The following is a 27,919-nucleotide window of genomic DNA, read 5'->3' on the forward strand; positions in this document are numbered from 1 at the left end:
TATTCATTCATAATTCTATTATCTACATTGGTTTTTCTCCCCCCAAATAAAAAAAAATAACAAAATACGAGTTTCTAATTAATGTTTTATAACATGTTCGCAGTTAAATATTTGTCAATTGAAGCACTATTTTCTACCGCGTGTGTAGAGTCGTGCCCAATACATTTTCAATGATTCGACGACCGTATTCTCGACGTTCTGACCCGATTGATTTTATTAGGAAGAACGTGAATTGAATTTCTCTTCACCGCAAACTTCATTCGTGCACAAATAAAATGTAAAAAGTGACATTTCTTCTTTTTTTGAAATATCTCGTAAAGTTTAAAAATTATCCACTCTCAACTACTGCGTATGCAAAACATAAAACTAATTTTTTTCTATAGCATAAATTATCAATTTTTTATCAATTTTGTGAAAACAATTTTCCTCTGTATATCAAATAAATGAAACAGAAAAAAAGGGAATATAATCAAGTTCTCAAGATAAATTTCCATAAAATTGCTTATCCCTTTTTGGCAAATTAAAACTCTAACAAGTTTTATTCCCTATTTTCTCTTTCTCCTCTGGTCAAGTGAATAGAAATACTGTCGAGAAGAAAGAGGAAGGGGTTGTGTATACAAAATGATTATATATTTATCTCACTCTCATTATCCTTGTGCACCTCATTCTAGAAAAAGAGAATAAGAGAAAAGAAATGCAAGTATTTATCAACTTGGTGCAATGTTGTGTGTGTGTTCTCTCACGCTCTTGTTTTGTTGAGATCTGTGCGAAGGAGAATCAGAATGAGATGCTGCAAATTCACGTTTGGAAGTATTTCGTTTCATTAAATTAAACTCAACGTGCAGATGAATAGAACTGAGAAAGCAGAGACGAGTCTGGTACTGAGGTTAAGCTAGGTTATCCATTAAGATGGCATCAACTCTCTCATTCCAAACCTTCGTTCACTCCTTCCTTCGACTTACTTCTCCCATCTCTATCTCCTTCTCTTTCTCTCTTGACTAGTTTTAAAAACACGATTCTCCTTCGTCCGCACCTGCTATCGACGATTGAGTACATCCATCCCAGATTCTCGTTTCCCTTCTCTCATGGATTCCAATCGGAATGACGAAGAACCATGTTATACGTCGCTTCTGACGTACTTTATGCCCTGTAATCCTTTCCAATGTGTCTCAAGTACTATCAACTCATTCCTTCATCCTTTTATATAAAAAAAAAAAACCCCCTCTATCAAAAGAGTCCAGAAAACATAAATTCTGAGTGAATTTATTTTCTCCTATTTACATTCAATTTGATATATTAAAAGCTCAAGTAAAAAAGTTTTTTCAAAAAAAAAAAAAAAAAACTACATTTCACTCTCTGATATTTGAAGCAAAAGGTACAAACTTGATACTCGCGCACTTTTCGGAAAAAAATTAAAAGACTTTTTTTTCATGCAAAGTAATTCAATGCTTTAATGCTTGAAATATATTGAAGATCAAATCAAATATCATAAAAACAATATTGTAAAAAAAAGTTATTTTAACTTGAAAGGGGGGAAATGGATTTTTCCAAACAGACGAAAGATGACCATGCATCCCGGAAAATATATACTATATAGAACATTCTACTGGCAAAATGACACAGCGGAAGTGCACTCTAAGCTGAGAAATTTATTTTATTTTTATTCCTTGTTCACTGCAATACGAGCTTCCTCTCTTCTTTTGCGGGACGAATATAGGAAAACCTGCGCGAATTCAGAAATTGCATCTTGTCTCGCAGAGAGAGAGAGAGAGAGAGAGAGAGAGAGAAAGATTTTCATTCTCCACATATAGTATATGCAGCATACAAATAATACATCATAAGATTCACGCTTCTTGCTTGCAATTCTTACTTGCTTTGATTTATGTCTCTAAAAGCAAGAACCCTCGTATTCATTTAATATATAATATACAAATTTTACCAAATTCTTCCAATTTCAACAAATTTTTGAATTTTCTTTTTACTTATATGTATTGTATAACTAAAATTTCGTTTTACTGCTGAAAATTAATATGGAGGAATTTCAACCATTTTGTCTGACCAAACTGACCTTTTACTACTGAAACTCAAAGTATACGAATTTTTAACCATTTTGTCGGACTAAAATTTTCGTTTACTACTGACACACAAACTAGAGGGATTTTTACTACTTCGTCTGACTAAAATTGTCTTTTACTACTGAAACTCAAAGTATAAGAATTACAACCATTTTGTCTGACCAAATTGACCTTTTACTACTTAAACTCAAAGTATACGGATTTTTAACCATTTTGTCTGACTAAAATTTCCTTTCACTACTGAATCTCAAAGTATAAGAATTTCAACCATTTTGTCGGACCAAATTGACCTTTTACTACTTAAACTCAAAGTATACGAATTTTTTTCCATTTTGTCTGACTAAAATTTTCGTTTACTACTGAAACCCAAACTAGAGGGATTTTTACTACTTCGTCTGACTAAAATTGTCTTTTACTACTGAAACTCAAAGTATAAGAATTACAACCATTTTGCCTGACCAAATTGACCTTTTACTACTTAAACTCAAAGTATACGAATTTTTTTCCATTTTGTCTGACTAAAATTTTCTTTGACTACTGAAACTCAATGTATAAGAATCTCAACCGTTTTGTCTGACTAAAATTACCTTTTTACTACTGAAACCCAAACTAGAGGGAATTTCTGCTATTTTGTCTGATTTAAACTATCTTTTACTACTAAAACTAATGTTTCAATAGTTCGTTGAGTAAAAACTCAGAGCAATTTTTCACAATCTGACTATAAATATTATAATTTAAAAAAAACAAAAACTTACAGTTTTCTGCAATTGCTCGTGTCCGACCTCAATTTCAGTGCTGTACTCGTACGATGAACACTTTGACAAACACGCATAGTGTAAACTTGACGTTTGATGTTTACCCAAACTGAAACAGAAAATAAACATCTGAATTAGAAACAGGCAAATTTTACAAATTTAAATATATTAATTTTACAAAATTGTTTTTACTATACTGTAATGAAAATTAAAATATTTTATCAACAATTCTTTTACTTAAAGAACAATTATTTTATTAACCAATGAGAAAAAGTTAAGACAACATTAAGACGTTTTCTAAATGTCTTGTTTTAAAATAAGACACTTTTTCAGTTTATATTCTAAAACTAAGAAAATCCAAAGGATTTTCCATAATTCCAAGTTGGTATTTAGTTGGCCAGTATTTTTTTTTTTACAACTATTTTAAAATGCACTTCCGGTAGATCGAGAATTTTAAACATGGGACAAGTTTCGTTGAGCAGAGGCCAAAATCTCCTTTACGAATCTATATAGCTGAGACTTTGGTTTTCTCTCTGAGAAGATAAGAGGGTGAGGAGTAGAAGAAGTAGAACTTCGAGCCTTTAGCATGAGAGCAAAGACCCCCGTGGAATATTTATGCCTGCGCGCACTTTATAGTTAAACGTTCTACATCCTTATCCGAACTCTCGCGAAGACTTTTAATGAAATGTTGTGACAAACGCATAATGGTAGTAAGTACCTGGCGAGAAGCAGCTGAACTTCCGCCGCCGCCGCGCCGAGAACTAGAAGAAACTTTCTACAATAGCCAAAGGAGTATGTATGCGCACAAAGTTTCTGGCAATAGTTTGTGAAATTTAATTATCACAAAGAAAAGTAAAAGAGGCTTAGTTAGTCGACACTATATTTAATACCATTTTCTCATTATATTATTTACCTACATTCCAAATAATTGATAAAAATAAATTTTAAAAATTTTTAAAATAAAATTATTTCAAAATTTCTTTAAATTTTTATATGAAAAAAGCAAAAAAATGTTTTTAGTGTAGGGAATTTTTTTTTTCAAAAAGTAAGTCAGAGCTTTACCAAGTGGTTCAACAAACGTTATATATAAAGTGCAAAGAGCGCGAAGATAAGGCATGACAGCATTTTGTGCCTCCTCGACCCAATCCCCCCTCTACGTATATTATTTGCCATTTTCATTTCTCTTGTACATTTATGAAGGCGCGCGATTCAACTTTAATGCTTCCTCTATTTGAAGTTTCAACGTTTTAGTCATAACTTGACTGAATGAGAAATTCTCAACACTCCCCTAGAACCATCAAACAATATACATATATATATATCTGACCCATTCAGCTGCCATTAATTACAAGATTTCTGCTTCGCTTTTCTTCCTTCGAGAAACATAATATTTCACTAATTCTACTACAATTATTTTCTATATATAAAAGCGTCTAGTATTTTTAACATTCATGTTTTTTTCAATTTTATTTACAAATATATATATATATATATATAATTGAAAATAAAAACTTGTATTTAAAAATAAAAAATCTAATAAATATCACTCTTTTCATTATTTCATTTCCATTAAATCCTCTGTATCGTGAAAAACTTTTTGTACATTTGATGACACGGAGAAGTATTTTGTTTCCGGTTATTGGACTCGTCAAAGCAATCAAACGATAGAACAGACAAAAATGGAGGAAATATGGTAGAGTAATTAGAAAATTTAATTGCTCCAGTTCAGTATTTTTTACCAAATGAATAAATTGACGTAAACTGTTTTGTTGCCCCTTTTTTTTAATAATAAATAATAATTCTAAAAGAATGACAAAAATAAATCAAACCAATTAATTAATTGAAAATTTTTCAAACTTAATTTTAAATTATTATTTTTATTTTCTGAATAATTATATATATATTTTTTTTTCCCTTGATTAAAAATGAGAAATTCACAACTAAAATTATGGGACAATGAAGCTCATGAACGTTTCATATCTCAATATGAAGCGAATGCAACGTGTGTAAGGGCGGAAATGGATAAGGATGACGAGACGTTTGGTTAATTACTCCTCGTGATTAATAGCATCATTCAACTAGAGAGAAATTTATACGCAGCTTTGTGAGAACCAACGCCGGCCTTTAGAGATACACGTCTTTGTTAGACACTTGTGCTATCGAACCTAAAGTTTCATCGATTTCACAATCCCAAAAGCAATTCTATCTCTCTCTATATATATATATATGTATATATTCTGATACGTTAATCGTCAGAAACAAGAGGGATGCATTAAGTTAAATCCAACATTGTATACAATGTGTCTTAATAAATTTCAGCACATTAATTGAAGTGAATGAATTCAAAAACAAAATAATAGAAAAAAACATTTTTCAAATATACTGTAAAATTTTTTTTAATTATTGAAAGTTTTTCTACATTCATATAAATATTTTTCAAAGTGATTTCAATTTAATATGAATTTTTAAAGGTTTTCTTTTTTTTGTTTTGTACTTTTATCCTAGAAAAAAAATTCAGTTGATATAACAACGTGAATTTCGATAGTTAGAATTTTGTAAATAAATTTTAGAACACCTTGTATGTATGCTTGCACTAAATTGGTCACGATAGTTGCACGCGTTAACGACCGTCGCAACTCTCTGATTACAGCATGCACATTGCACATGTAGAAACTACATTGGCTACGCCTATGCACGAGTACAAATGGGCTAGTATACCAACCGTGTTGAAATGAAACAATCAATCGGCAAACAACATTATTGTACGAATTTTCAGTTTATTTGAGTTTCAAATACAAATGTTACATTAATTTTCAAGTCATTGATTAAAAATTCAAAACACTATTATTAAAGATTTAAAGAATCAACAAACGTTAAAATAAACGTTCTATTTTTAATATATTATATTATAATTATTACCTATATTATATTATTATCATAATATTATTCTATTATAATATAATAATAATTAATACCTATAATAATATTTTATAATGAAAATTATTAATGACTGAAAATTACATAACATCACAGAAAATTAAAAGGCATTAAAATAAGGCTTTTTAACGCTTATTATTTTAATCCTATTTTGCTTATTTTAATACCAAAATGGATTAAAATAAGCAAAATTGGATTAAAATAATAAGCGTTGCAGCTTATTTTATAATGAGTTTTGAATGTTCAAATGAACGAAATTTTTTTTTGCAACTTCTTTAAGTACGAATTTTATTACAAAATATTGTTTTAAATACCTAAAAAGATGGTATTAATTTAATAATTGTTTAATTTACTATTGTATTTTACATATTGCCATCATAATTTTTAATAATTTGTAAATTGAAAAAAATATTTCGTTCATTTAAACGTTCAGAATTTTTGGCTCATTGATTGAAAATGAAATTTTATATTTAATTTTTTGATGAAATCTAAAACTGAAAACAACGCACACTTATTATTTTTCTCCTTTTGCAATGTGAATTCAATAAATAAGAATTACTTGAGTGTAAAATTTCTATCCAAATTGAATGAATGCTTTTTCTATATAAAGACTTTCATTTGCAAAAATCCAATTTTTAACAAGATACGAAAATTTTCCTGATACAAACATTTATCCGACTAAAACTGACTTTCATTACTAAAAAAAAAAAAAAGAAAAAATGACAAAAATTTGATTATATTTTTCTCTAACTTCAAATTTATTATTGATTTAATTATTATTTACAAAAAAGGTTTTTTCACTCACAAAATGTATACTATATATATATGCTACAATGAAATCGTAATTCTCTAAAACCACAAGAAGGAATTACGACCTGTCGCGTTTACGCAGGGAAATTTTAAACAGATTACCGTCTCGCTGGCACAAAACGCTTTTACTATCCTCTAACAGAGATTCAAAGTACTTGAGCAATGGTATAGCAAGTAAACAGTCAGAAGAAAACAGCATTGGAAAGACGATCTATGAGACTGGCTGCGAAATATTATACTCCCAAAAAGAAAAATGAATACACCTTTATGAAACAAACTTGTTTACAATAGACACAACTTGCAAAGAAAAATTTCAATTACCACTTAAAAAATAAAAACAAAAAATTTAAACTAATAAGCAATGAAAATATATAGAATAAAAAAAAACATTTTTTTAAACTTCAAGTATAATAAAAATAAATACTTTCTCATTTCTAATAAGAATGTAAAATACATTCCAAAATGAAGAAATTTAATTTAAAAATCACTGTATAAAAACAAAATTTATATAAATTTGAATTTTATGCGAAAATTATTATTTATCATAATTAACTATACCTACTGCAATTTTAATTTAATAAAGAAAGAAATTTTAATTTAAAAATATAAAATATATATAATCCTGGATATTTTTTTTCCCCAAGAATTAACATTGTAAAAAAATATATGTTAAATTGTAATGAGAAGAAGTATGAAAAACTAAATGCCTTCGTAATCAAAGCAAACTCTTTAACATTGTATGTACATGCACTTATTTTCCCTTTTTTTAATTCCGTTCTTGATGGAAATACGCAGACTGACAATTTTAACACACTCTGCTAGAAACCCACTTTCATTCTACCGTCTCTGTCATTTTCATTTAATTAATAGAATCATCCTTTTCATTTTTCAACGCACTCACTCGCACACCTCAGTTCGCCTCTATTTATACTTTGTTCCTTTAATTTCTTTGCAATTTCATATTATTTAAGTTCATTAAAATCTAATTGTTTTTATTATCAGAAAATTGCATTTTGTCGTGAAAAATGATATCAAAATTTCACAATTTATTATCACAAAAAAAAAAAATTATAATTATATAGAGTAAATAAAATTCGATTAAGAATATTTTGTCTGACTAAAATTGTCTTTTACTACTGAAACCTAGAGGGAATTTTTGTTATTTTGTCTAACAAACTGTTTTTCACTACTCTAACTAAATTTTCAATAATTTGCAAAATAAAAATCAATAAGAACAATTTTTTATATTCTGGCAAGTCATTCATATAAATATTATAATTGAAAAATAAAAACTTACAGTTTTCTACAACTGCTCGTGTCCGATCTTAATTTCAGGGATGTACTTGTACGATGAACGCTTTGTGTAAATTCGATTATTCTCCAAAACTGAAACAATAAATAATTTAAATTAGAAACAGGAAAATTTTACAAAAATATATTAATTTTGCAAAATTATTTATTTTTTACTATAATTTACCAAAATTAAAATATAATACAAGAATTTCTCAACAATTGTTTAAAAAATTTTTTAATAATTAAATGATTAATAATTTGTATAAATAAAATTTAATTAAATATATAATAACTAATTAATAAAAATTCAAATGAATTTTTTTTTTTATTTCTCAGTAATAAATGGAAATGTATCATTAGAATTTTTTTGACACATTGTAATGAAGAAACTTTTTTTTTATACATTTTCACGACTATAGAATGGGCGAATATAAAAAGTTGTCGGATAGAAATAAAATTGATCTGTCGCGTAGTTACTATTCAGTTTGACAGTTCTAATTTATTTTTTCCTCTTGGGTTTCATGGATATTCGGAAGGCGTTCCATATATAAATGTAACGTGCATACCGGGACTACAATTCCAGTTTTTTCTTTTTTTTTTACAAAAAAAAAAAAAAAAAAACTTTTTTTTCCCCCCCGTCGCACAAGGGATCGGGCACGAAATGGAGCTGGAGGAATCCGATTTTCTGCCGTTGATGTTGCCCAGGCAGAAAATGGTGTAAAACTATTTCCGTGGTCAATACCGAGGAATAAAGGGAATAGAAGTTCTTTAATAATAGAAATGCCAAAGAATGGATTTACCCTGGAGTTGACTGTAAAGAGAATGAAAAAAAGGCAAAAAAAGGACCCACTTTAACCTGCGTTCATAAACTCGCGAAGTAAAATCTCAAGAATAATAAGAGAAGAAGAAAAAAGAGACAAAACTTAACAATTCTCAAACATTTAGGTGACCAAGTTTTTTTAAATTTCGCTAAAAAAAAAGAACAGTTTTCTTTTTATTCTTTAATTTAAGTTTCTTAAATATTTTTAATAATGTTAAATTAAAAATTTGAAATTTTTTTTATATGGAAGTGAATAATGGAAATATTCTCCCTTATATCGTTTCATTATATTCACTAAACAATGAGTTGTATTTAATAGCTCTTAATTGGCTGTAAGATTAAAATCACATTTTCTCGAGTTACGAACCAAGAATCCACAAGAGAGAGAGAGAGAATGGGAGAGAGTAAATGATGATGAAGTTTTCTCATAAAATAAATTACGCAGTCCTCTCCTTAATTCAGCACAGCCGACTTGCCTGACTGGTAATATTACATATTTTCCTAACGGCAAAAGTTCCGGAAGTCTTGTTGAAGTATATCCTCAGTTCATCCTCATGAACTTTCAGGATTTCCGCGCGAGACGATAGGCGCAATTTCGGTAATAAAGAAAATGAGGCACTTGCAAAATTTATTCACATTATACATATATACTTATCGTGAACATTTTTAAAAATATAAAAATATCAGTTTTCGCAACTATATCATGCGATTTTCTTTCTCTCCATAAAGATATATATAGATATTTTACGCGATCTCGGTATAATCTCTTCTTTACCCCTTTTTTCCTCCCTCTCTAAAATCCATTAGTTTAGATTATCCCCTCTAGTATTTTATATCTAAGCCTTTTTATGATCAAAAGAAAATAAGAAAAATTGGAACCAAAAGAGAAAATTGAAAATTTTAATCCAACTATCTCGCTTTTCTGTTACAGCCATTGTACAAATGATTATATTGCTGTCTACGCTGGATCAACGACCACGAGTCCTCTCTTAAAAATGCTTTGTGGAAATGAAAAAGCTTATGTCACACATGTAGGACGTAACCTTCTCGTCGAATTTCGGTGAGTTTTATACATTCTATTACGAAAAAAAAATATTACGATTTTCATTTTTGAAAAATACAATTTTAGATCTGGATTTGAAGTACCACCATACAATTACAATGGTTTTGTTGCGAGTTTAAATTTTCTCGAATTAACCACTGAAGCACCAACTACAATAGCAGCAGAAAGTACAAGTAGAACACGTAAGTTTATAATAAACATATTTTCCTTTAAAGCAAAAATTGGAAAAATATTTGGAAAAAAAAAAATTTTTGAAATTTAAACAATTCACAGCAATGCCATTCGCAATTGAAATGATTCGCTCGCCAAGCATAAGCAGTAATCATGAAATGCGCTACACTAATCGTGATTTACATGATCATCGAAAAGATGAGGAATCATCAATGAGCTGCGAATTAGAAGTGAGTGGTGATAAAATCAGAGCTGGCCATCATGACACTCGTGGAAAATTAAAATCTACAACTTGTCGCCTTATTCTTCGCGGACGTGTTTACGACACCGTTCACGTATCCTTGGTCAGCTACAATCTCAGGTATAGACATTTATTTACAATTACTTTAATATTTCTTTTTAATCACAAAATAGTAACGAAGCAAAATAAAAAATACAACAAAACATACAACAAAAAGTCCTTTCTCTAAATCATCATTTCTCCTCTAATTATATTTTACAATATTAATTAAGTCGACTTGATATACGCAAAAAATAAATTCGTAATCTTTATAAAAAAAAAAATGATTTAATTCATTCTCTTTTCCCCTTGTAAACTTTTACCGTCAAAAGTCGCTTAACATTGTTTTCCCAGAGTAAAGAATTTTTTTTTTTCCTTTCACCTTCGAGGCAAAATTAGCGAGTGGTGTACTGCGAATGACGGTTCTTCAATTTCCTTCAATCCTGAAATAAGATCCTCATCGTGAGAACTCATTTCGCGGGTCTGTGGTTTCCACTCAAAGCATTTCACCCCTATCCAACCTCTATCCACTCTCTCTCTCTCTCTTTCTCTCCCCCTCTCACCTCAACTTCCTCCTCGTCAATCGACTTTGCTTTCTACACTTCAGAACAGGAAGATACACCAGACACTTTAATTGATACAAGACAAAAAAGAATAATTTCTCTGGCAAAAGAGAGAATTTATAATATTTCTTACAATGAATATTACTGGACATTTTAATTATTATTATTATTATTAATTTACCTAAAATTACAATTGGTAATATAATCTAATTAGAGAAATTATAATAGATCAATAATAATTTACAAGATGTCGAGAAAAATTAATTTACAAATTGAATCAAATTTTTCTCCTATTATCGTTAATTGAATCATAGAATTTGCTTACATAATCATTATGATATCAAAATGTGAAATCTCTATACTCTAGTCTACTGAATAATTTGCATATATACAAAACAAAGCATATCAAGTTTATCATTCGAGTAGATACTTTTGAATTCGGCACTTCGATATCGTAATATATACATTCCACAAGAGAGATATACATTCGAGAGAATATTACTCGATAAGGATTTCATATTCTAGAGGAACCATTACGACCAATCAATATTGAACTCTAGAAACTTATAAATAAAATATCAAAGCCCCGATGCCGAAGATATGATTGGATTTTAAGATGTAAACAGTAAATAAGAAGAATATGGAAAATGGCATATCCTATTCAATTCTTTTTATATATCTCCAATAATAAAAAGATATGCATTCATAATAGTTATTCCTACAATGCAAAAAAAAGTTACATTCATTTAAATGATATTTTTCTTAAAATTAAATATAAATTTCTTTAACATTAATCCCTCTTTCTCTCTCTCTCTAATAAATGAAAAAATAAATCTAATGAGATCTAAATTTTAGAAGCATATCTATTTTATTTGTTAAATAAAGAGAAAAATGTACGATTAAACTACTGGTATAAAGTTTTATCTCACTTACTAAAGAGTGCTCTCAACTTATAAGAAGAAAAGTTTTCTTATAACTTCACGGCTTGTTTCTCAAAGCGTGCCAGTTTAAGACAAAAACTTTTTAAACGAACCGACAACGCCGAGTTGGCTAATCGAATATATTACTTACATTATGCATGTGTCGCTAAGTTTCAATTTAATTAACACAACTCGGCCAAACTTACAAAAGTAATTAGTTAACATACTTCAATTTATGTCAGTACAAGAAAACTACTCCCACATTGTATACAAATGTGATAACAAAAATTTGAATATATCAACATTTTACAAAAAAAATATACACTTTCATCACAATAATTTTATAAATACCCTTATGAAAATTCCTTATAAAAAAATAATGTTAAAGCTGCAATATTTTCAGTATAATGTTTTTTGTATAATATTTTCGCGATTATAGGTAATTTTTTATAAGAAATTCATTATAAAATTTTTTTTCTCAAATAATTATAAAAATATAATTATTAGAGACTCTGTAATAAAATCATTAAAATTTTATAATTATGAAAATGTAATATAATTATTTTCTTATAAGGAATTTTCATAAGGGTACAAATTATGATATTAAAAAGTTTCTACATTAATAAATTTAAATTATAAATTATAAATTATAAATTATAAATTATAAATTATAAATTATAAATTATAAATTATAAATTATAAATTATAAATTAAATTTACAAATCATAAAAAGTGTATATAAAATTTCAAATAATTTTTTCATTAATATAATCAAAGTATTTCTCACAATATCCTAGTTATCAATTCGATATTAATTGAAAATACAAAAGGGGATAATAAAATGATATTGCGATTTTGATTAATAATAATAATAATATGTATAAGAAATAATGCCGCGTACTCAATTTCAATTGAATAAACGCAATTTTCAAATATAAACGAGAGTCATGAAAAGTCGTGCCGGACGTAACGCGAGTTTGTATCACTGGGATTTTCAATTATCATACACAATAGCAACAACATGCAAACTCTATATTACCTTTGGAGATTCAGTCGTGAAACATAGAGAAGTGGAAATACCAAGGGAACAACGTCCTGGATTATATGGGTAACCTCGAGGGGTCTTACCGTGAAATATAATCAGAAACAAAACTAGAGAAATAACTCGTGAATCTCGATATATAAATTAACAAGGGGATTTTTTTCAATATTTCTTTATAATTAAAAATAAAATAATAATGAAACTTTTCTTTTTAATTTGGTTCTAGAAATTCTAAACTAAAACCAATTTTTAATTGATTTGTTCTTAATAAATAACAATTAATAACAATAATAATAATAATAATAATAATAATAATTAATCATATTTTTCCAATTAATAATTATAAAATGAATACTAATTACAGTGCACCATCTTGCAAATCATCAGTGGAGGTATTAGATGGTTCACAGGAAGGAAGTGTACCAGGAACCGTCAAAACACTAACGAAAATTTGTAGTCCAGCTCAAAAATTCGCACAAGATTACAAATTGCCTAATAAGTAAGTATTTATAAAACGTAATATCGTTTATTTTCAAATTATTATTCTTTTCATCATTTATATAAATTCATTTGTGAATTGGTTTATACTTGAAAAATACTTCAAAGGTTTTGTTTTTGCCTTCACATACAATAATATACATATCTTTCATATACGCAATGCTACAATCGAGATTTACTTTTATCCTCTCTCTCTCTCTCTCTCTCTCTCTCTCACTAAAAAACTTGATTTAATGAACCTTTTAATTACTGAATGTTTATTCGGTTTGTTTTTATGGAACTGAATTAATTTTCAGTGCACTTTCAAAAGCAATAAAGATCACGTTTTCATTGAAATCTCCATGGCAAAGCGTTTTAACAAGATTTTTAACTTTATATGAAATTTCAAAAGGACTTGAAAAAACTTTTAATCGTATTTGTAAAATGTGGTGAAAACTTTACACTTCACAGCGACATTTTTTTCATGGACGAATGAAAAAACTTTTCATACTTTTAATCTTTAATCAAATTTACATATATATGATCTATACTTGAAACAAAATTTTCGGGGTTTTTTTTTATTTTTGTTTAGCGTTACATAAAAAAAATTGAGATTCTATTTGAAAGTTTTTTTTTGTCTTTAGCGCGTTTCAGTCGTATCATGTGTATATATGGACGTTGTGATAAAATGCACATCTCTCTCTGGAAGTCAAAGCATGAAAGATAGCTATATTTATTGTACTCCCAAGAGCATTATGTACCTATAAACGTATGACGTCGTATAACTGTGAAAATATATATAATATATATATATACGTCTACTCACGGTAAGAGATATAAGAGAGAATCATATTTGCGAATATATATATATATATAAAATAAGTTATATAAGCATACGCAATACTAACATTTCCTTATCATTTTAACTTCCACGTGTCTCAAATCCTAAGAAAAATTAGACTTTTTCAAAAAAAAAAATAATTGACTACAAAAAGAAATTATGTTTTCCCACACTTTAGAATTATTCTAATTATGTTGCAATGGCAAAAGAAACTAATTTAACAACACAATTAACATATTTAATTTCCAAAGAATTTTTCATAACATGATATTTTTATACCTTTGTATAATCAACTATTTTCAGAATAAAATATTTCCTCCTTTTACAAGTGAAAATTCATATTATGAATTTATATTATAATGCAAAATAATAACAAATTTCACATTTTTAATAATAAGCAACACATTTTTCCCTTTTACTAATACATAAAGACCTCCATTTATGTTTCCTGATTTTTCTGATTAAATATATAAATTTTCCATGTATAGCCTCAAGGATTATACAATTTTTATAGTAATAATTTATTTAATGTAAAAAAATATTAATAAAGCGAAAAGAGAATGCAGAGTAAAAAAAAAATGTAAAAAAGACAGAGGAATAATTAAAAAAAAAAAAAAAAAAAAAAGTTTTATCTTAAAAGAAACTAAAACTTTCTCAATTTCACTAATATACAAGATTTTTTTTCTCCATTCAATGTAATTTTCTTTTTTTTCAACGATTATAAAATATGAAAATGATACTAAATATGAGATGAAAATTTGCCGTACACTATTTCTAAGTAGAGAGACGTTTATATGAAAAACGACTGAAATGGAAAACGTCTTGAAAAGTTGAAGAGAGAGAGAGAGAGAGAGAGAGAGAGAAAAAAGAAGGAAATAAATATAAATATACATCGCGCACCTCTCTCTCGCTTGTATATTATGCAAGCCCGAGGAAAAAAAGTCGATTGGAAATGTGAGAAATGTTTGTTAGTGCGTGTGAGAAACCTTTTTGACAATGTGTAAAAAAAAAAGTATTTTACACACACTGTAAAGATATTATGAATACGATCCGTAAAGATGGTTGACGTAACTGCAACTGTAATCTATGAAAGCGTTTGATACATACATAGGTGTGTGTGTATAAACCTACACGTATGTATTATACATCTATGTATATACTCTAAAAAAAACCCCTCAGGGGAAGCTGCAGGGTTAAAAGATTTCCCAGAAGAGATTTCAAGAGAGCAGATGATTTTCCATTCAAACGTTTATGTCCTCAAATACTTTATTACTATATAGCCGAAAAATAATATTTACAAATTCGAAATTGCGTTTTCCCTGATCCATCAAATTTTATTAAATAACCCATTATTTTGATTTTTTTCTATTAATTAAATGTTAATAATATGATTATTAATACGATTATTAATATTATTAATATTATTAATTATTATTATTATTATTATTATTAATTTATTCATTATTAAAAAGAAACTAAATTTATTGTAATAAAATTTTTCCAATAAATTAAAATATTTACCTTAATAACGAATTCTCAGCTTCAAGGAGATTCTTTCAAACTAAATAGCCCTCGGAGATCCCTACTTTCAAGTTAAATTTCCATTTAGAAAATGTGAAAAATAACCGTAAAAATAGACCGAGTTCTAAAAAGTCTGCAACTGAAGAATCCTTTGTCCTTCAGATATCCTTTTTTTCTTTTGCCCTTGAAGAACGTAACACCACAAAACATCGTGGATAGAATCTGAAAAAAGAAAAATTAAAATAATTTCATACTGAAAGCTATAAAAAATTTCATTTTCAAAATGTTAACACATCACAATAAATACTAGAAAGCATAATATATTATGCAAAATAAAATCACAAAATATAAAAATATAGAAGAAAAAAAAGAAATGAAAGAAAAATCATAAGAGAAATAAGTCGAAGAAATAGTATTTATCAGTGGAACAACCCTTACAATGGTCAGACAATGGATTTGACTGTTTTACGAGCAATTTATCGTTTCAGCACATGAAAAGAAATAACTTTCACGAATATTTTCATCGTAGTTGAAAGTGAAGCGCTCGCACAGCTGTGGTATATGTAAATTCCTTATGGTGATATAAGGGGGGAAAAAAGAGAGGGGGTTAAAAATCGCCTGAGCTTCGAGGCAAATAGCAGTAGTTATAACGTTGCCCGCTATGGTTTTAATCTATTTTAATTTCTAACGTGCCAGACAACGTTAAAGGGGGGGTGAGGAGAGAGAATTTATGCTTAACAGTGTAGCTTCAACATGGATGCACGATGGTATATACGTACGTGCCTATGAGGCTACCACGTGTTTTATGTTCACTAATCTCGTAAAAATTCATGCAAAATAAAGCCCATATTTCATTCTCTCTTTTTCTACGCGTATATATATATATATACACACGAGGTCTCTGGCATTTGTGCGACAAAGCCACTCTTCCTTCCTGGCAAACAGGAAACGACTCTGCGTGTTACCTGACGGACCGTCAAATGCCGTTAATAATCAAATTTCCCATCTACATTTCCTCTTTATCGTAAAACTGAATTTTTTCGTTAATTATAGAATATAATTCCCAGCTTTAAATGTTTTTCCTCTTTAAAGTATAATTCTTTTTTTTTCAAATATTTTCAAGTTCTATAGTTTCTTTAAATCAAGAATTTGGAATGTCTGACTAAAATTATATTTTACTACTGACATCTAAATAAGAAAAATTATCTCACTGCTAAAATATAAAATACCAATTCAAAGAAAATTGAAATCAGCTACTAGTATTACTGAACATTAAAAAGAATTTTTCTATTGTCTAACTAAAATTGTTTTTTACCACTGAAATCTAAAATACTGGAAATTTCGTCTGGTTTACACTGTCTTTTTTCAACTGTTACATGATTCAAGAAGATTTAAAAACACTCTGTCTGATTGTGACTTACTTTTACTACTGATAGAATTTTACGAGAATTTTATATAGCCTTACTGAAACTGTTTTTTAGTACTGATAGTAATATTATATAAGAATTTAAAAAATTTCACTCGGAATAAAACAGAACTAACTATAGTAATATTACTATTTAGTAATATGAAACGTCTGACTAAAATTAATTTTTACTACTGTTTCTAAAAGTTCAGAAATTAATAATCATTTGTCTAACTAAAATCGTCTTTTTCTACTGATACCTATTACAAGAATTTTTAACCATGACTAAAACTTTTACTACTAAAATTACAACAGTCTAGAACATCCTTTGTCTGACTTAAACTGTATTTTTCTACTAACACTATTCTTATTTCACCGAATAAAATTAACACTTATTACGCCAATTCAACGGATATAATGAATGAAAAATTATGAAAGATTTTTTTTAAACTAATTAAAACAAGAGAAATTTTTCACGTATATTCATGACATTAAATACACTGTTAATTGCAGATGAGCCGAGTCCTTTTTCATTCTTTGTTTCTTCTCACATTGACATAGGTAATTTTGCAGACGCGACGATTATTCAGACAAGCAAACACACAGACTTATATAGAAACACACATACAGACTTATATAGAAACACACATACAGAGAGAGAGAGAGAGAGAGAGAGAGAGAGAGAGAGAGAGAGAGAGAGAGAGAGCATGCGCCGTACACGATCCTTAGAGATCCGAGATTTCAGAGATTCGTTTCTCGGTCAGATTTACATAGGAAAAGTACACAAGACACGAACCTAACTAGTGCACGCTTGCATAGAGTTGCACGCGTATACAGGAAGTTGGCAATAGGCCATCTGGGTCGTCTGATCTTCCACTCTAAAAAAATTATCATTTGCGATTTCATAAAATATAATTATGTGCCCTTTATGTCAATCAACATAAAAAGGCTTTATTCTCGAATAAAAAATTGCAAAAAAGAAAATATCTTATCCAAAAACAACTTCAATTAAAAATATGAGAAAATTAATAACCAATTTTTCTATAACAAAGTGTTCTATTACAAAAAGGACTAACTTAACATCAATATCACAATTTAAAATACCTTCTCATTATATGATGAGAATGTAATATAACGAAAAATACAAAAATTATTTTTAATTATTTCAGAAATTAGATTTTCACTGATATATTCGCAAAAGAAAGGTAATTAATAAAAGCGAGAAAATTCACAGGGGAAAGTAAATGCACCGTCTTTTTAAACGAATGCAAAAGTCAATCGATATTTCAAGATTTTTTTTTCTAACGACTCTTTCAATATATAGGAAATTTTGATCGTAAATTCTCAACTCGTTGACCCTTTTTATATGATATTTGAAAATTATGCACCAAACATAGAATTTATATATATATACAGAAATCATATTATGATCGATATGGAATTACATGAATTCTGTTCGTCATTGCGCCTCGTGAATTCTACACATCATTCAGGAACCTGCTTTAAGTGTAGAAATTCAATATACCTACTCGTGGTATTTATTCGAAAAGAGAAATAAAATTTTTAAATGTGACGAAAATAATTTAATTACTTCCAAAAAATAGTATGAAAATTTAGAAAATTTAAAATCATTATTACAGTGTGAGGATAAACAAAATTAATTATATAAAACCACCAAAAACTATATATACATATAGGTACCATCGTGTTTAACACCTTTTCGACCTGAATTTATATTGCCAATTAATCTTCTTCCCTTGAGATCAAAAGCATTGTACGAAAATTCAATCATACTGAAAAGTCAATGATTAAATTTGCATGTCACATTTATGGTAACGCATATATACATACACACATATTCTGAATCTAGCTCGAATCTAGTAAAGTTAAACGTTTATAATCTAGTTGAATGTAACAAAGTCCAATGAAAGCGTTTGAACTTTGATGTGGTACAGCCTATTGTTCTTGTCAACTATTATAACTAAATTGTATAACTCACATGGAATGGTTGATCATCATATAAAATATATATAAGTAATGGAGAGACAGAAATATTTTTAATCAATATCTATATTCGCATATGAAAATAGAACAATTTCCCCCGTTAGCATATCTTGCAAAAATTTATTTAAAAAAACCAAAAAAAAAAAATTAATAATATAAGTAAAAATCATGTTTTTTTCAAAAATACGAAAATTTCAAAAAAACTTTTTAATTATAATGAATGTGGAAGATTAAAAACAAAAATTTATGAATACTAAACAAAACTAAAAACAAAGTAATAAAAACTTTTTTAATGCAGAAAAATAATAAAACTGAGATCACAAGTTTTTTAATTTAATTAATATCTTAATAATATGACTTTCTTTTGTTAATATTTAGATGTTACTATTAGAAAGACCTTCAATACAATACAACTTTTTATAATTAACAAATCTTCAAAGTTACTATTCTTATATAACTAGAATGTAATTTATAATTATTAAAGTTATAAAATAACAATAAAACTGTGATCACAGCTTACTTAAAACTTTATAAGTTTAAATTAATATCTTATTAATTATATAAGATTATATTATTATTATATTCTCTTTATTTAAAACTTTCACGAAATTCATTTAATATTTCTAACTTGATTTTCTTCTTTTTGAATTATTGTTGAGTAATTTTGACGTGACAACAAAAAAAATTCTCTTTTTTTTGTTTGTTTAAAAGAATATAATAAATAAAAAATTGAAAAAATTACTCACATTATGGAGACTCCGATGTCCTTTAAGATGCCCTTTTTTACTCTCGCCCTTATCTTTGAAAAAAGTAACATCACAAGTCATCGTAGATAGAATCTGCAAAAAGAAAAAAAAATCATGGTTATTTACAAAAATTGCAATATTTAAAATAGATTTTAAGAAAAAACCAAAAAATTTTCCAGAAAAAGTGAAAAAAAAATGATTTAATATTCTTGATAAAAATTAAAAAAATTTCCAAAATTTTTCTCATCTTCTTTTACAGTATCATCGAAAAAGAAAGATACTCGTCATCAGCACGAGATATGACAGTAACTTTAAAACGAGCTACAGACAGTCCTAACGATGAAGAATACATGGATGTTTCATTTTATTTTCACGATGGTGAGTAACAAAAAAAAAAATTTTTTAAATCAACTAATTAAATTTGTCAATATGTATTTTTGCAATTTGTTAAATTAAAATGATACTTTTAGCTTATTTAAAAATGTTCATGAGGTTGAAAAATTTTTACTTTATAAAATTGTTTTTCTTTGCGTCGTACTACTTTCTTTTTTAAAAATATAAAAATTTTCCTTTTAATTAAAATTAAATAGAAAATTCGCTATACTTTTAAATTAACTTGTAATGTACTTTCTTTTTTTATAATATAAATCAAACTTTATTTTATTTTAATAACTCACATTATGATAAAATATTAAAAATTCGATATATTTAAAAATTTGACCATCTTTATAAAAATTGAAAATATAAATAAAAATTCTAGTTGACACATATTATATCGTCAAGTTATGTCTTTCTCTCTCTCTCCCCTTTCTCTTCTGATAATTTGAACAAGCTATAAAGGTGAACCTATAGTTCCAGATTATCTGTTGTAATTTCATGGTGACTGATAATCCTACGTTCCCACTTAAGCTCTGCTCTTTGCTAGTGTGTGCGACCCATTTAACAGAATGCTACCAATTACCTGTTACTAATTAAGGCCGAGACGTATCGACGTATTGTTGTCAAAGTGTAAGCCGCAATTGCTTGCATAGAGACACTAGAAACAGCCCACTATACCTATAAAGTTGAAAATGATTAGCTTTCAGTTCAACACGAATTGTCCATAAATTTACGGTATGATTTACCCACAAAATGATTATCAATCGCAAGACATTTTACCTCCAATTAAAAAATACAGTCACTAAGGAAATAGGAAATTTTTTTTAAGGCTGTTCTGTGTACTTAGTATTGAAAAAATATTCACACGAAGATATATGTATATAAAAAGATAAACGTTTTTTTTTTTATGTGAAATAGGTATTCCAATCAAAACGAGTATTTGAAAAATCGAGGATTAAAAAAAAAAAGAGAGGAGATTCTTTTAACGTGCGACTAAAATTAGGTCACAGTGTCAATAAATGACCATTGTGTAATGAACACATGTACATTTTCCACACTATCACATTTTGCAGAGTCAACATAATTTCTCTATTCGTAGATTGAAGCCCTAACGAACGAACGCAAATTATTACCCTCTAAAAGAACTCTTCTAAATTTCTAACATTACAAATTTATTATTTATTAATTAATAAAAATATTATATTTTATTTTTATAATAAAATAATTATCTTAAAATTGAATTTTTCATCCTCTTCAATATTATGTACACAAATGCCATGACAATAGTTAAATTGTAATTTTAGTTTTAATTAAACTTGTCTTTGAGTTTAATTCTATCTCTTCACTCTCTAATGAGTTTCAGTTTAATTGTTATTAAACTAATCTGTTAATTAATTAAGAAAATCGAAAAGAAGACAATTACTCAACGCAAAATACTATACATATATATATATATAACCAAAAAAAAAGGATATAAAAATTTAATTTAAAGTATATAAAACTGACACAATGTGCGGGAAGAGTTAAAGAGAAAAAGTAAAAAAGAAAAGAAAACAAAGACGTCTCGCGTCTGTAAAGATCTTAGACGGAGCGTGAGATAAAGCAGACAGAGACTTGGGGTTTAACACTTTTAACATGTCAATACCTAGTATACCGCTATAAGGCTTCACTTCCTATTGTTTTCGCAGTCTCAGCTTTTTTTTTTGGCAAAACAACAAAGGAAAAACTGCTCGAGAAAAGTTTTTTTTTTTCTCTTTTTCATTTGCAATAAATATGTCAGTCGAACTGAACAGAGAAACTTTCGAAACAATATCCAAAATAAAGAGTATTGAAAAAATATTGAATTTTATAAAAGTAAAATGAAAAATATTCTGGAAAAATTAAAAATTTAATTTGCAATTGAAATCAAATTAAATTTATGATTGAAAAGAAAATTAGATTCAGTGAATAATTTTCCCAATTTAATTCACAAAAATTAATTCAAAAAAAAAAAGAATATAAAAAGAAAAATTAAACAGATTTTACATTTTCAGAACGAGAAGGTGGTACACGACAACCGGAGAGTGTTTGTGATGTTGAATATTACGGCCTAACATCTCCAGCTCAGGGTTCTGTTGTTCATCCAGAATTACACAGATTATTTGGAAAAGATGGACCCGTTAAATGTCAACAAAATTTTGTCCCTTCTGACAATCAATCAGTTACAATAACGGTAAAATAGAAAATTTCTATAAATATTAAATAGTAATAAGATTTTTAATTTTTAGAAAAAATTATTGATTATAATTTTACGACAGAAAGAGGAGAAATTAATTCAATTCATTTAATTATAACTTCCATCACAAGTATAATTTAGCTTTTAATTAAATGTTTAATTAAAATTTCTATTAATTATTATCACATAGGTTATTTAATTTTTAATTTCTTTGACAAACATTATATATAACAATATTTAATGTTAAAGGTGGAAAGTTCAGAAAAGGAAATTCGCAATCATCCTTGTTCAACAGAATGTGGTGATAGTGGATGTCGATGTACAATTAGTTCAAATTTAATTAATAAAACAATGAATGAAATAGATCATTTGCTACTCATCTCTGATACTGGGCATGTTGTTCATTGCCTTTGTGGAAATTATCAAGTGAGTCAATTAATCCTAGTATTTATTCAAAAATTTTTAAATCAATAAAAAAGAAAAAAACACATTACGCAAAAAAAATTTGATTTTTGGATATAAATTTTTTTTTTACAGGGGTGGTTGCCAGTTGGCATTCGTAGTTCAACAACAGTTTCTATAGAATGGTCACGATTTTCAACAACTGGACTTTCGTTCAAAGCAGCCTACAAGTTTGCTGAAGATGTGTTTTGCAAGGATTACGAAACCACGAAACCTGAGGGCGAAGTTCATGTTGGCGATTCTATCAACAGTGGATTCAAACTTAATCAGTACTATCAACAAAAGTGCACATGGAAATTGCTTTCAACTACCAACCGTCTTCTCACCATTGAAATTGAATCAACTCAAAGTCGTAAGTTTCAATGACAACTAATCTAACACTGTACAATTAAAATTGAAGATTTGCTCGCGCACCAGTTTGCACAATGTCCAATAATAATAATTTAATTAAATTAACATTATTTTCATCTGGAAAAATAGAATTAAAAAAAAAATTAATCTAATTTTAAGACTAAAAATTCATCGAAACAACGAATATTGTAATTACTTTTGAATTTTTAGGACCGTGCACAGCATGGAACCTGACGATACATGAATATAGAAAAAAAGGAGATGGATCTACCGAAGGACCAAGACTCTATACCTTTTGCTCGAGGGATGGTTACAGAAGTTTTACTCTTCCCGAGGAAGTAAATAACGCGATAGTTAAGTGAGTTTCTTATAGCAATAGTCCACGATTAAGCTTCACTTCGCCTTAATTTCTTGCACTGAAACCAACCTAACGACAGTTTTACGACAGTTTCACAATCGCGGTTTTGGTCGCAAAGTTGCTACCACAAGTACAAATGCGATTCAGTATACACCAATGCGATTGTAAACTAAAGTCCCTGCGCTAAATTATCCCTCTCAAGTATAAAGTTTTCAGTTCGCAAATAATTATTTATGAAAACTTTTCGCAATTAATCAGGTATTTTTTTGAAAGTGAGAATTTTTTTAATTATTTCCATAAACAATTAATAAATAATTATTATCTTAATGAAATAAACATTCATTAGCTAATTAGATCATTTCTCAAATAATTAATTATATATTTGTAATTTTTATTTAAAAAATTTAATTGAAATTTTGATAACACTAATGGAATTACAAATCTTTTTTCCAGATTACAAGCATTAGGAAGAACAGCACCCCAGTATGTAATGAAATGGAGAAGTGAAAAAAATTCTTCACACAATCGAAAGCATGGTGAAACACCTGGTATAAGTCACATACCACGAAGCTCAACTGGAATTAAAACTACTTCCGGCAATTTCATTATAGCTTTTCTAATTGGCTCTATTACTTGTTTACATTATAAAATAGTGTGATTAGAAGAAGAAAAAAAAAATATTGTCCAAATTGTAAAATAAATGTACAATAGAAAAAAAAATTTACCTAAAAAAAATTTTTTTAAACTAAAAAACAAATTTTCTTTCAAAAAAAAGAAATGTTTTTTAAATTTTTTCTTTTAATATAATTTTTTTTTTGTTTTCTTTTTAAGAAAACATTTTTACTAGATATTTAATAAGAATATTTGTAAAGTAAATATTAAATCACCACAGTAGCTATAATAATAAAGGGACGAAATTATGATATCACAGGATTTTGCGCACTTAAGAAAATTGCAATCAGTTCTCTAAACAGTTAATGTTTACAATATTAACTTTTTGTAAATTTTTAATTTGTCAATATTTATAAAATTGCACAAAAATATTATTAAATTATTTTAAAAATTCAAGTTCAATGATAATACATCGAGACTAAATTTAATTAATAATTATTTATTATTAATATTGATTATTAATTAGTATTATTGTTCTTTAATGATTTAATAAGTTATTAAAATTATTAACATACGTTAATTGTTTTATTTGTAATTGCAAAAATAATTACTGCTTCTAAAAAATTACATAGAAAATTAATTTTTTATTAGATTACAATTTTAAAAAATACTCTACACAATTTCTAACCGTCCTTTAAATTAATAATTTTTACAACTTAAATATTATTTCCTTTAAGTCATTCATTTTATGTTTTCTAGTCTAAATGTTATTTCTATAATTTAAAAATCAAAATTGCCCAAGACAAAATTAAAGAATAAAAATGAAAAAATATTTCCGAAAATAAACAAAACACGATTTTTACGAAAATTAAAAGGCATTAAAATAAGCTGCAACGCTTATTATTTTAATCCAATTTTGCTTATTTTAATACCAAAATTGATTAAAATAAGCAAAATTGGATTAAAATAATAAACATTGGAGCTTATTTTAATGCCTTTTAATTTTCTGTGAAATTAATATTCGAATCATCAACAATAAATTGCAATTATTTTATATTTAAATATTTCAATCTTTTCAACAATATTTCAAATCAATTTTTTCGTAAAATTCTGCTCAGTATTGTGAAAAAAATAAATATATAAATTTAACGAATGTACAAACCTCGTAAGATAGTAGAATTTGTACAGAAAACATTGAATTATTGTTATATGAAAACATAAAAAAAGCCGAGGTGAAATTGTAAAGTAACATAAAAAATAAATTGTATAATCATAAAATTTTATAGATAGTTGAAGAGAATGTATTTTACGAAACGAGCTTCGTGTGCGTAAAGCACCCTCAATATAATGTAATGCACTTGATTATCGTCCAGAATTGTAATTGTATTTATCAAAGAAAAAAAAAGAAAAAAATATGTAGAAATTGAAAAATTGTTTTTGTTTTTTAGAAATTTTCAATTTACACTCCAATAAAAGAAAGTGGTTTTTTAAGCAAATTTATATATCCATTTCTGACTATGTTTACAATATTAAATTTAATGAAACTTTTTTATTCCATTATCGACAGATAAAATAATATAAAAACTAGAAAAGTCAATTATACATAGTAATTAAAAAAAAATGGAATGCTCAGAAAGTTTTAAGCGCGATAAATTTTAGAACAATTTATATTATAACTTTAAATTGCATAAAAAACATTAATTATATAAATTAAAAATTTATTTAAAACAAATGATAAAAGTTATTAAATAAAAATTACAAAGTCTTTTTCTAGAAATTATAAAAAAAAGTATTTTGAATTTTATTCATAATTCTTAAAGATCATAATAGTTAATATTTTTTGATATAATTAATTTAAAAAGATAACAAAACGGCAATGTACGACAATGAATGATTATATATAGGAATAATTTTTTTTTTCTCTCTCTCCAAATATGACATAGTCAGTTGTGGAAAACAAGATAAGTTTTTTTTCTTTCTAAAAAATATTCTAAAAATTCTAAAAAAAAAAAAAAAAAAAAAAACTATTCTTCAGAATTAATTATTATTCTAAATTCTAAATAAGGATATGTACAAATTTGTACAAAATCCTTGAAGATTCTATAATATTATATTCAATCGCTGATGTAAATATATAATTTTAATTTAAAAATTGACTATTGTGTCAGTACAAAAGAACTATTCTGGTGGATGATTGAATTATACGAAAATTTGATTACATTTAAATAACATCAGATTTCAGGGACAATTTTACTGATATATAATAATAATTGAGTATGTATTATTTAACTTCTCATAATATATGATTAATGTACGTATTTATATAAATAAATATATTACGAATAACGAAAAAAAAAAGAAACAGAAAATAAGAAAACAGGAAAATAGACACTGAAATAATTCAATAATAATAATAATAATAATAATAGCATTAGTTATAATAATAAAAAATAAGAATAATAATAAGAATATTAAATTGTTGTAAATATATCGATTTGAATAATAATGGAGAAAAAGAATTTCGAATCAAGAAAGAAAAAAAGTGAATTAATTCACTTTATTTGTGGATTCTTTAACAATGTAAATAGTATAGAAATGTTTTGAATGAATTGAAAAGACACTTGATAAACTCATTTTTACAAATAAATTTACAAATCTCGACTTACTGGAATACGAAAAATTATTTACAATCATATTTAATGCCTAATTTTTAGCTTTTAATTATAATTTAATGCAAGTTCTGTTAAAATATATTCAATCTATCAATTTAAATTCTCAAATTTAATTTTAATTCATTAATTATTAATATTTATATTAATATAATTTTATATAAAAAATATTATGTAAAAATATACTAATATTAATAATTAATTAATCATTCTTCATTAATTTTATTAACATTATAAAATATTTCAATATTTAAAGTGAATTTACATTCGAATAATTGTCGAGGCGCAACTAGAAATATGAAACAATTTGTTACAACAGACATAGTTATATATAAATATAGAACTATATTTATTGCAAAAAAAAAATATTTTATTTCCACGCAAAGTTAAAATATGGAATTAATTTTGTAATACCTGTTCTATTTTTATGTTACTCTTTAAAAATGATGTTACTGATGTTACTTTTGTGAAATTATTTTCTATTTGCGATATATATATATATAAATATTATTAAATATATCGATTTTTTAATATCGGTGATAAACGAGTGAAAAATGATATAATTGTACTTATTTTCATTAAAAAACAAATAAATATGAATAACACAAACTAAGTAAAGTTAATGCAACTGTTACTGTTCCAAATACATAAATAATGGAAATATTTATGTATAAGAAAATTATTTAATTACATATTTACAAGATAAAGATAATGAGAAAATTATTCACTCGCAAAATTTTATTTTAATAACATATCAATGATATCTTTTCAATGTTCAGGAAATATTTAAATATACTTTTAATATTGTTTCTGAAAAAATAAACAATAATTATATTAATAATTAATTACATTGTTTTTATGTATTATTAACGATAATAAAGTATTAAAGATAATATACTACTAATTTATTAATTAAATAATAATAGTAAGTATATTATTTGTAATATTTAATATAAATTATATTTCTGCAAAAAGTAGAAAATTTTTAAAAAATAATATATACTTGACATAAAACAGAATATTTTCTCATTATCTATATTGTAAATTATTTTATATATGCACGATTTAATGGACTTATATTTAGTATATTTTGTAAATATACTGAATATCTGTAAAATTGATGAGATATTTATTATTTTGTGTAGGATAAA

General features: G+C 26.5%; 1 protein-coding gene and 1 long non-coding RNA gene across 2 annotated transcripts in view; one reads left to right on the forward strand and one right to left on the reverse strand.

The window, feature by feature from the left end:
- LOC127285657 (uncharacterized) overlaps nt 1-7,956 on the reverse strand; it is an 85,833-nt gene extending 77,877 nt beyond the window's left edge. Inside the window, exons 1-2 of the long non-coding RNA XR_007843621.1 lie at nt 7,875-7,956; nt 2,831-2,939 (exon numbers count right to left, since the gene is read on the reverse strand). This is a non-coding gene — a long non-coding RNA (uncharacterized LOC127285657). The remainder of the gene's footprint in view (nt 1-2,830; nt 2,940-7,874) is intronic.
- Nucleotides 1-27,629, forward strand: part of LOC127285643 (uncharacterized) — a 124,162-nt gene extending 96,533 nt beyond the window's left edge. Inside the window, exons 8-17 of the mRNA XM_051311764.1 lie at nt 9,622-9,750; nt 9,820-9,935; nt 10,027-10,285; nt 13,094-13,228; nt 19,983-20,101; nt 22,135-22,313; nt 22,566-22,742; nt 22,854-23,130; nt 23,340-23,487; nt 23,941-27,629. Of these exons, the coding sequence (XP_051167721.1) occupies nt 9,622-9,750; nt 9,820-9,935; nt 10,027-10,285; nt 13,094-13,228; nt 19,983-20,101; nt 22,135-22,313; nt 22,566-22,742; nt 22,854-23,130; nt 23,340-23,487; nt 23,941-24,145 (1,744 nt within the window). The 3' untranslated portion in view covers nt 24,146-27,629. The remainder of the gene's footprint in view (nt 1-9,621; nt 9,751-9,819; nt 9,936-10,026; nt 10,286-13,093; nt 13,229-19,982; nt 20,102-22,134; nt 22,314-22,565; nt 22,743-22,853; nt 23,131-23,339; nt 23,488-23,940) is intronic.
- The last annotated feature ends 290 nt before the right edge of the window (nt 27,630-27,919 follow it).

This window comes from Leptopilina boulardi, unplaced genomic scaffold, assembly GCF_019393585.1.
Source record: "Leptopilina boulardi isolate dan_hultmark-lab unplaced genomic scaffold, ZJU_Lbou_2.1 LbouV2_337, whole genome shotgun sequence".
Taxonomy (NCBI): domain Eukaryota; kingdom Metazoa; phylum Arthropoda; class Insecta; order Hymenoptera; family Figitidae; genus Leptopilina; species Leptopilina boulardi.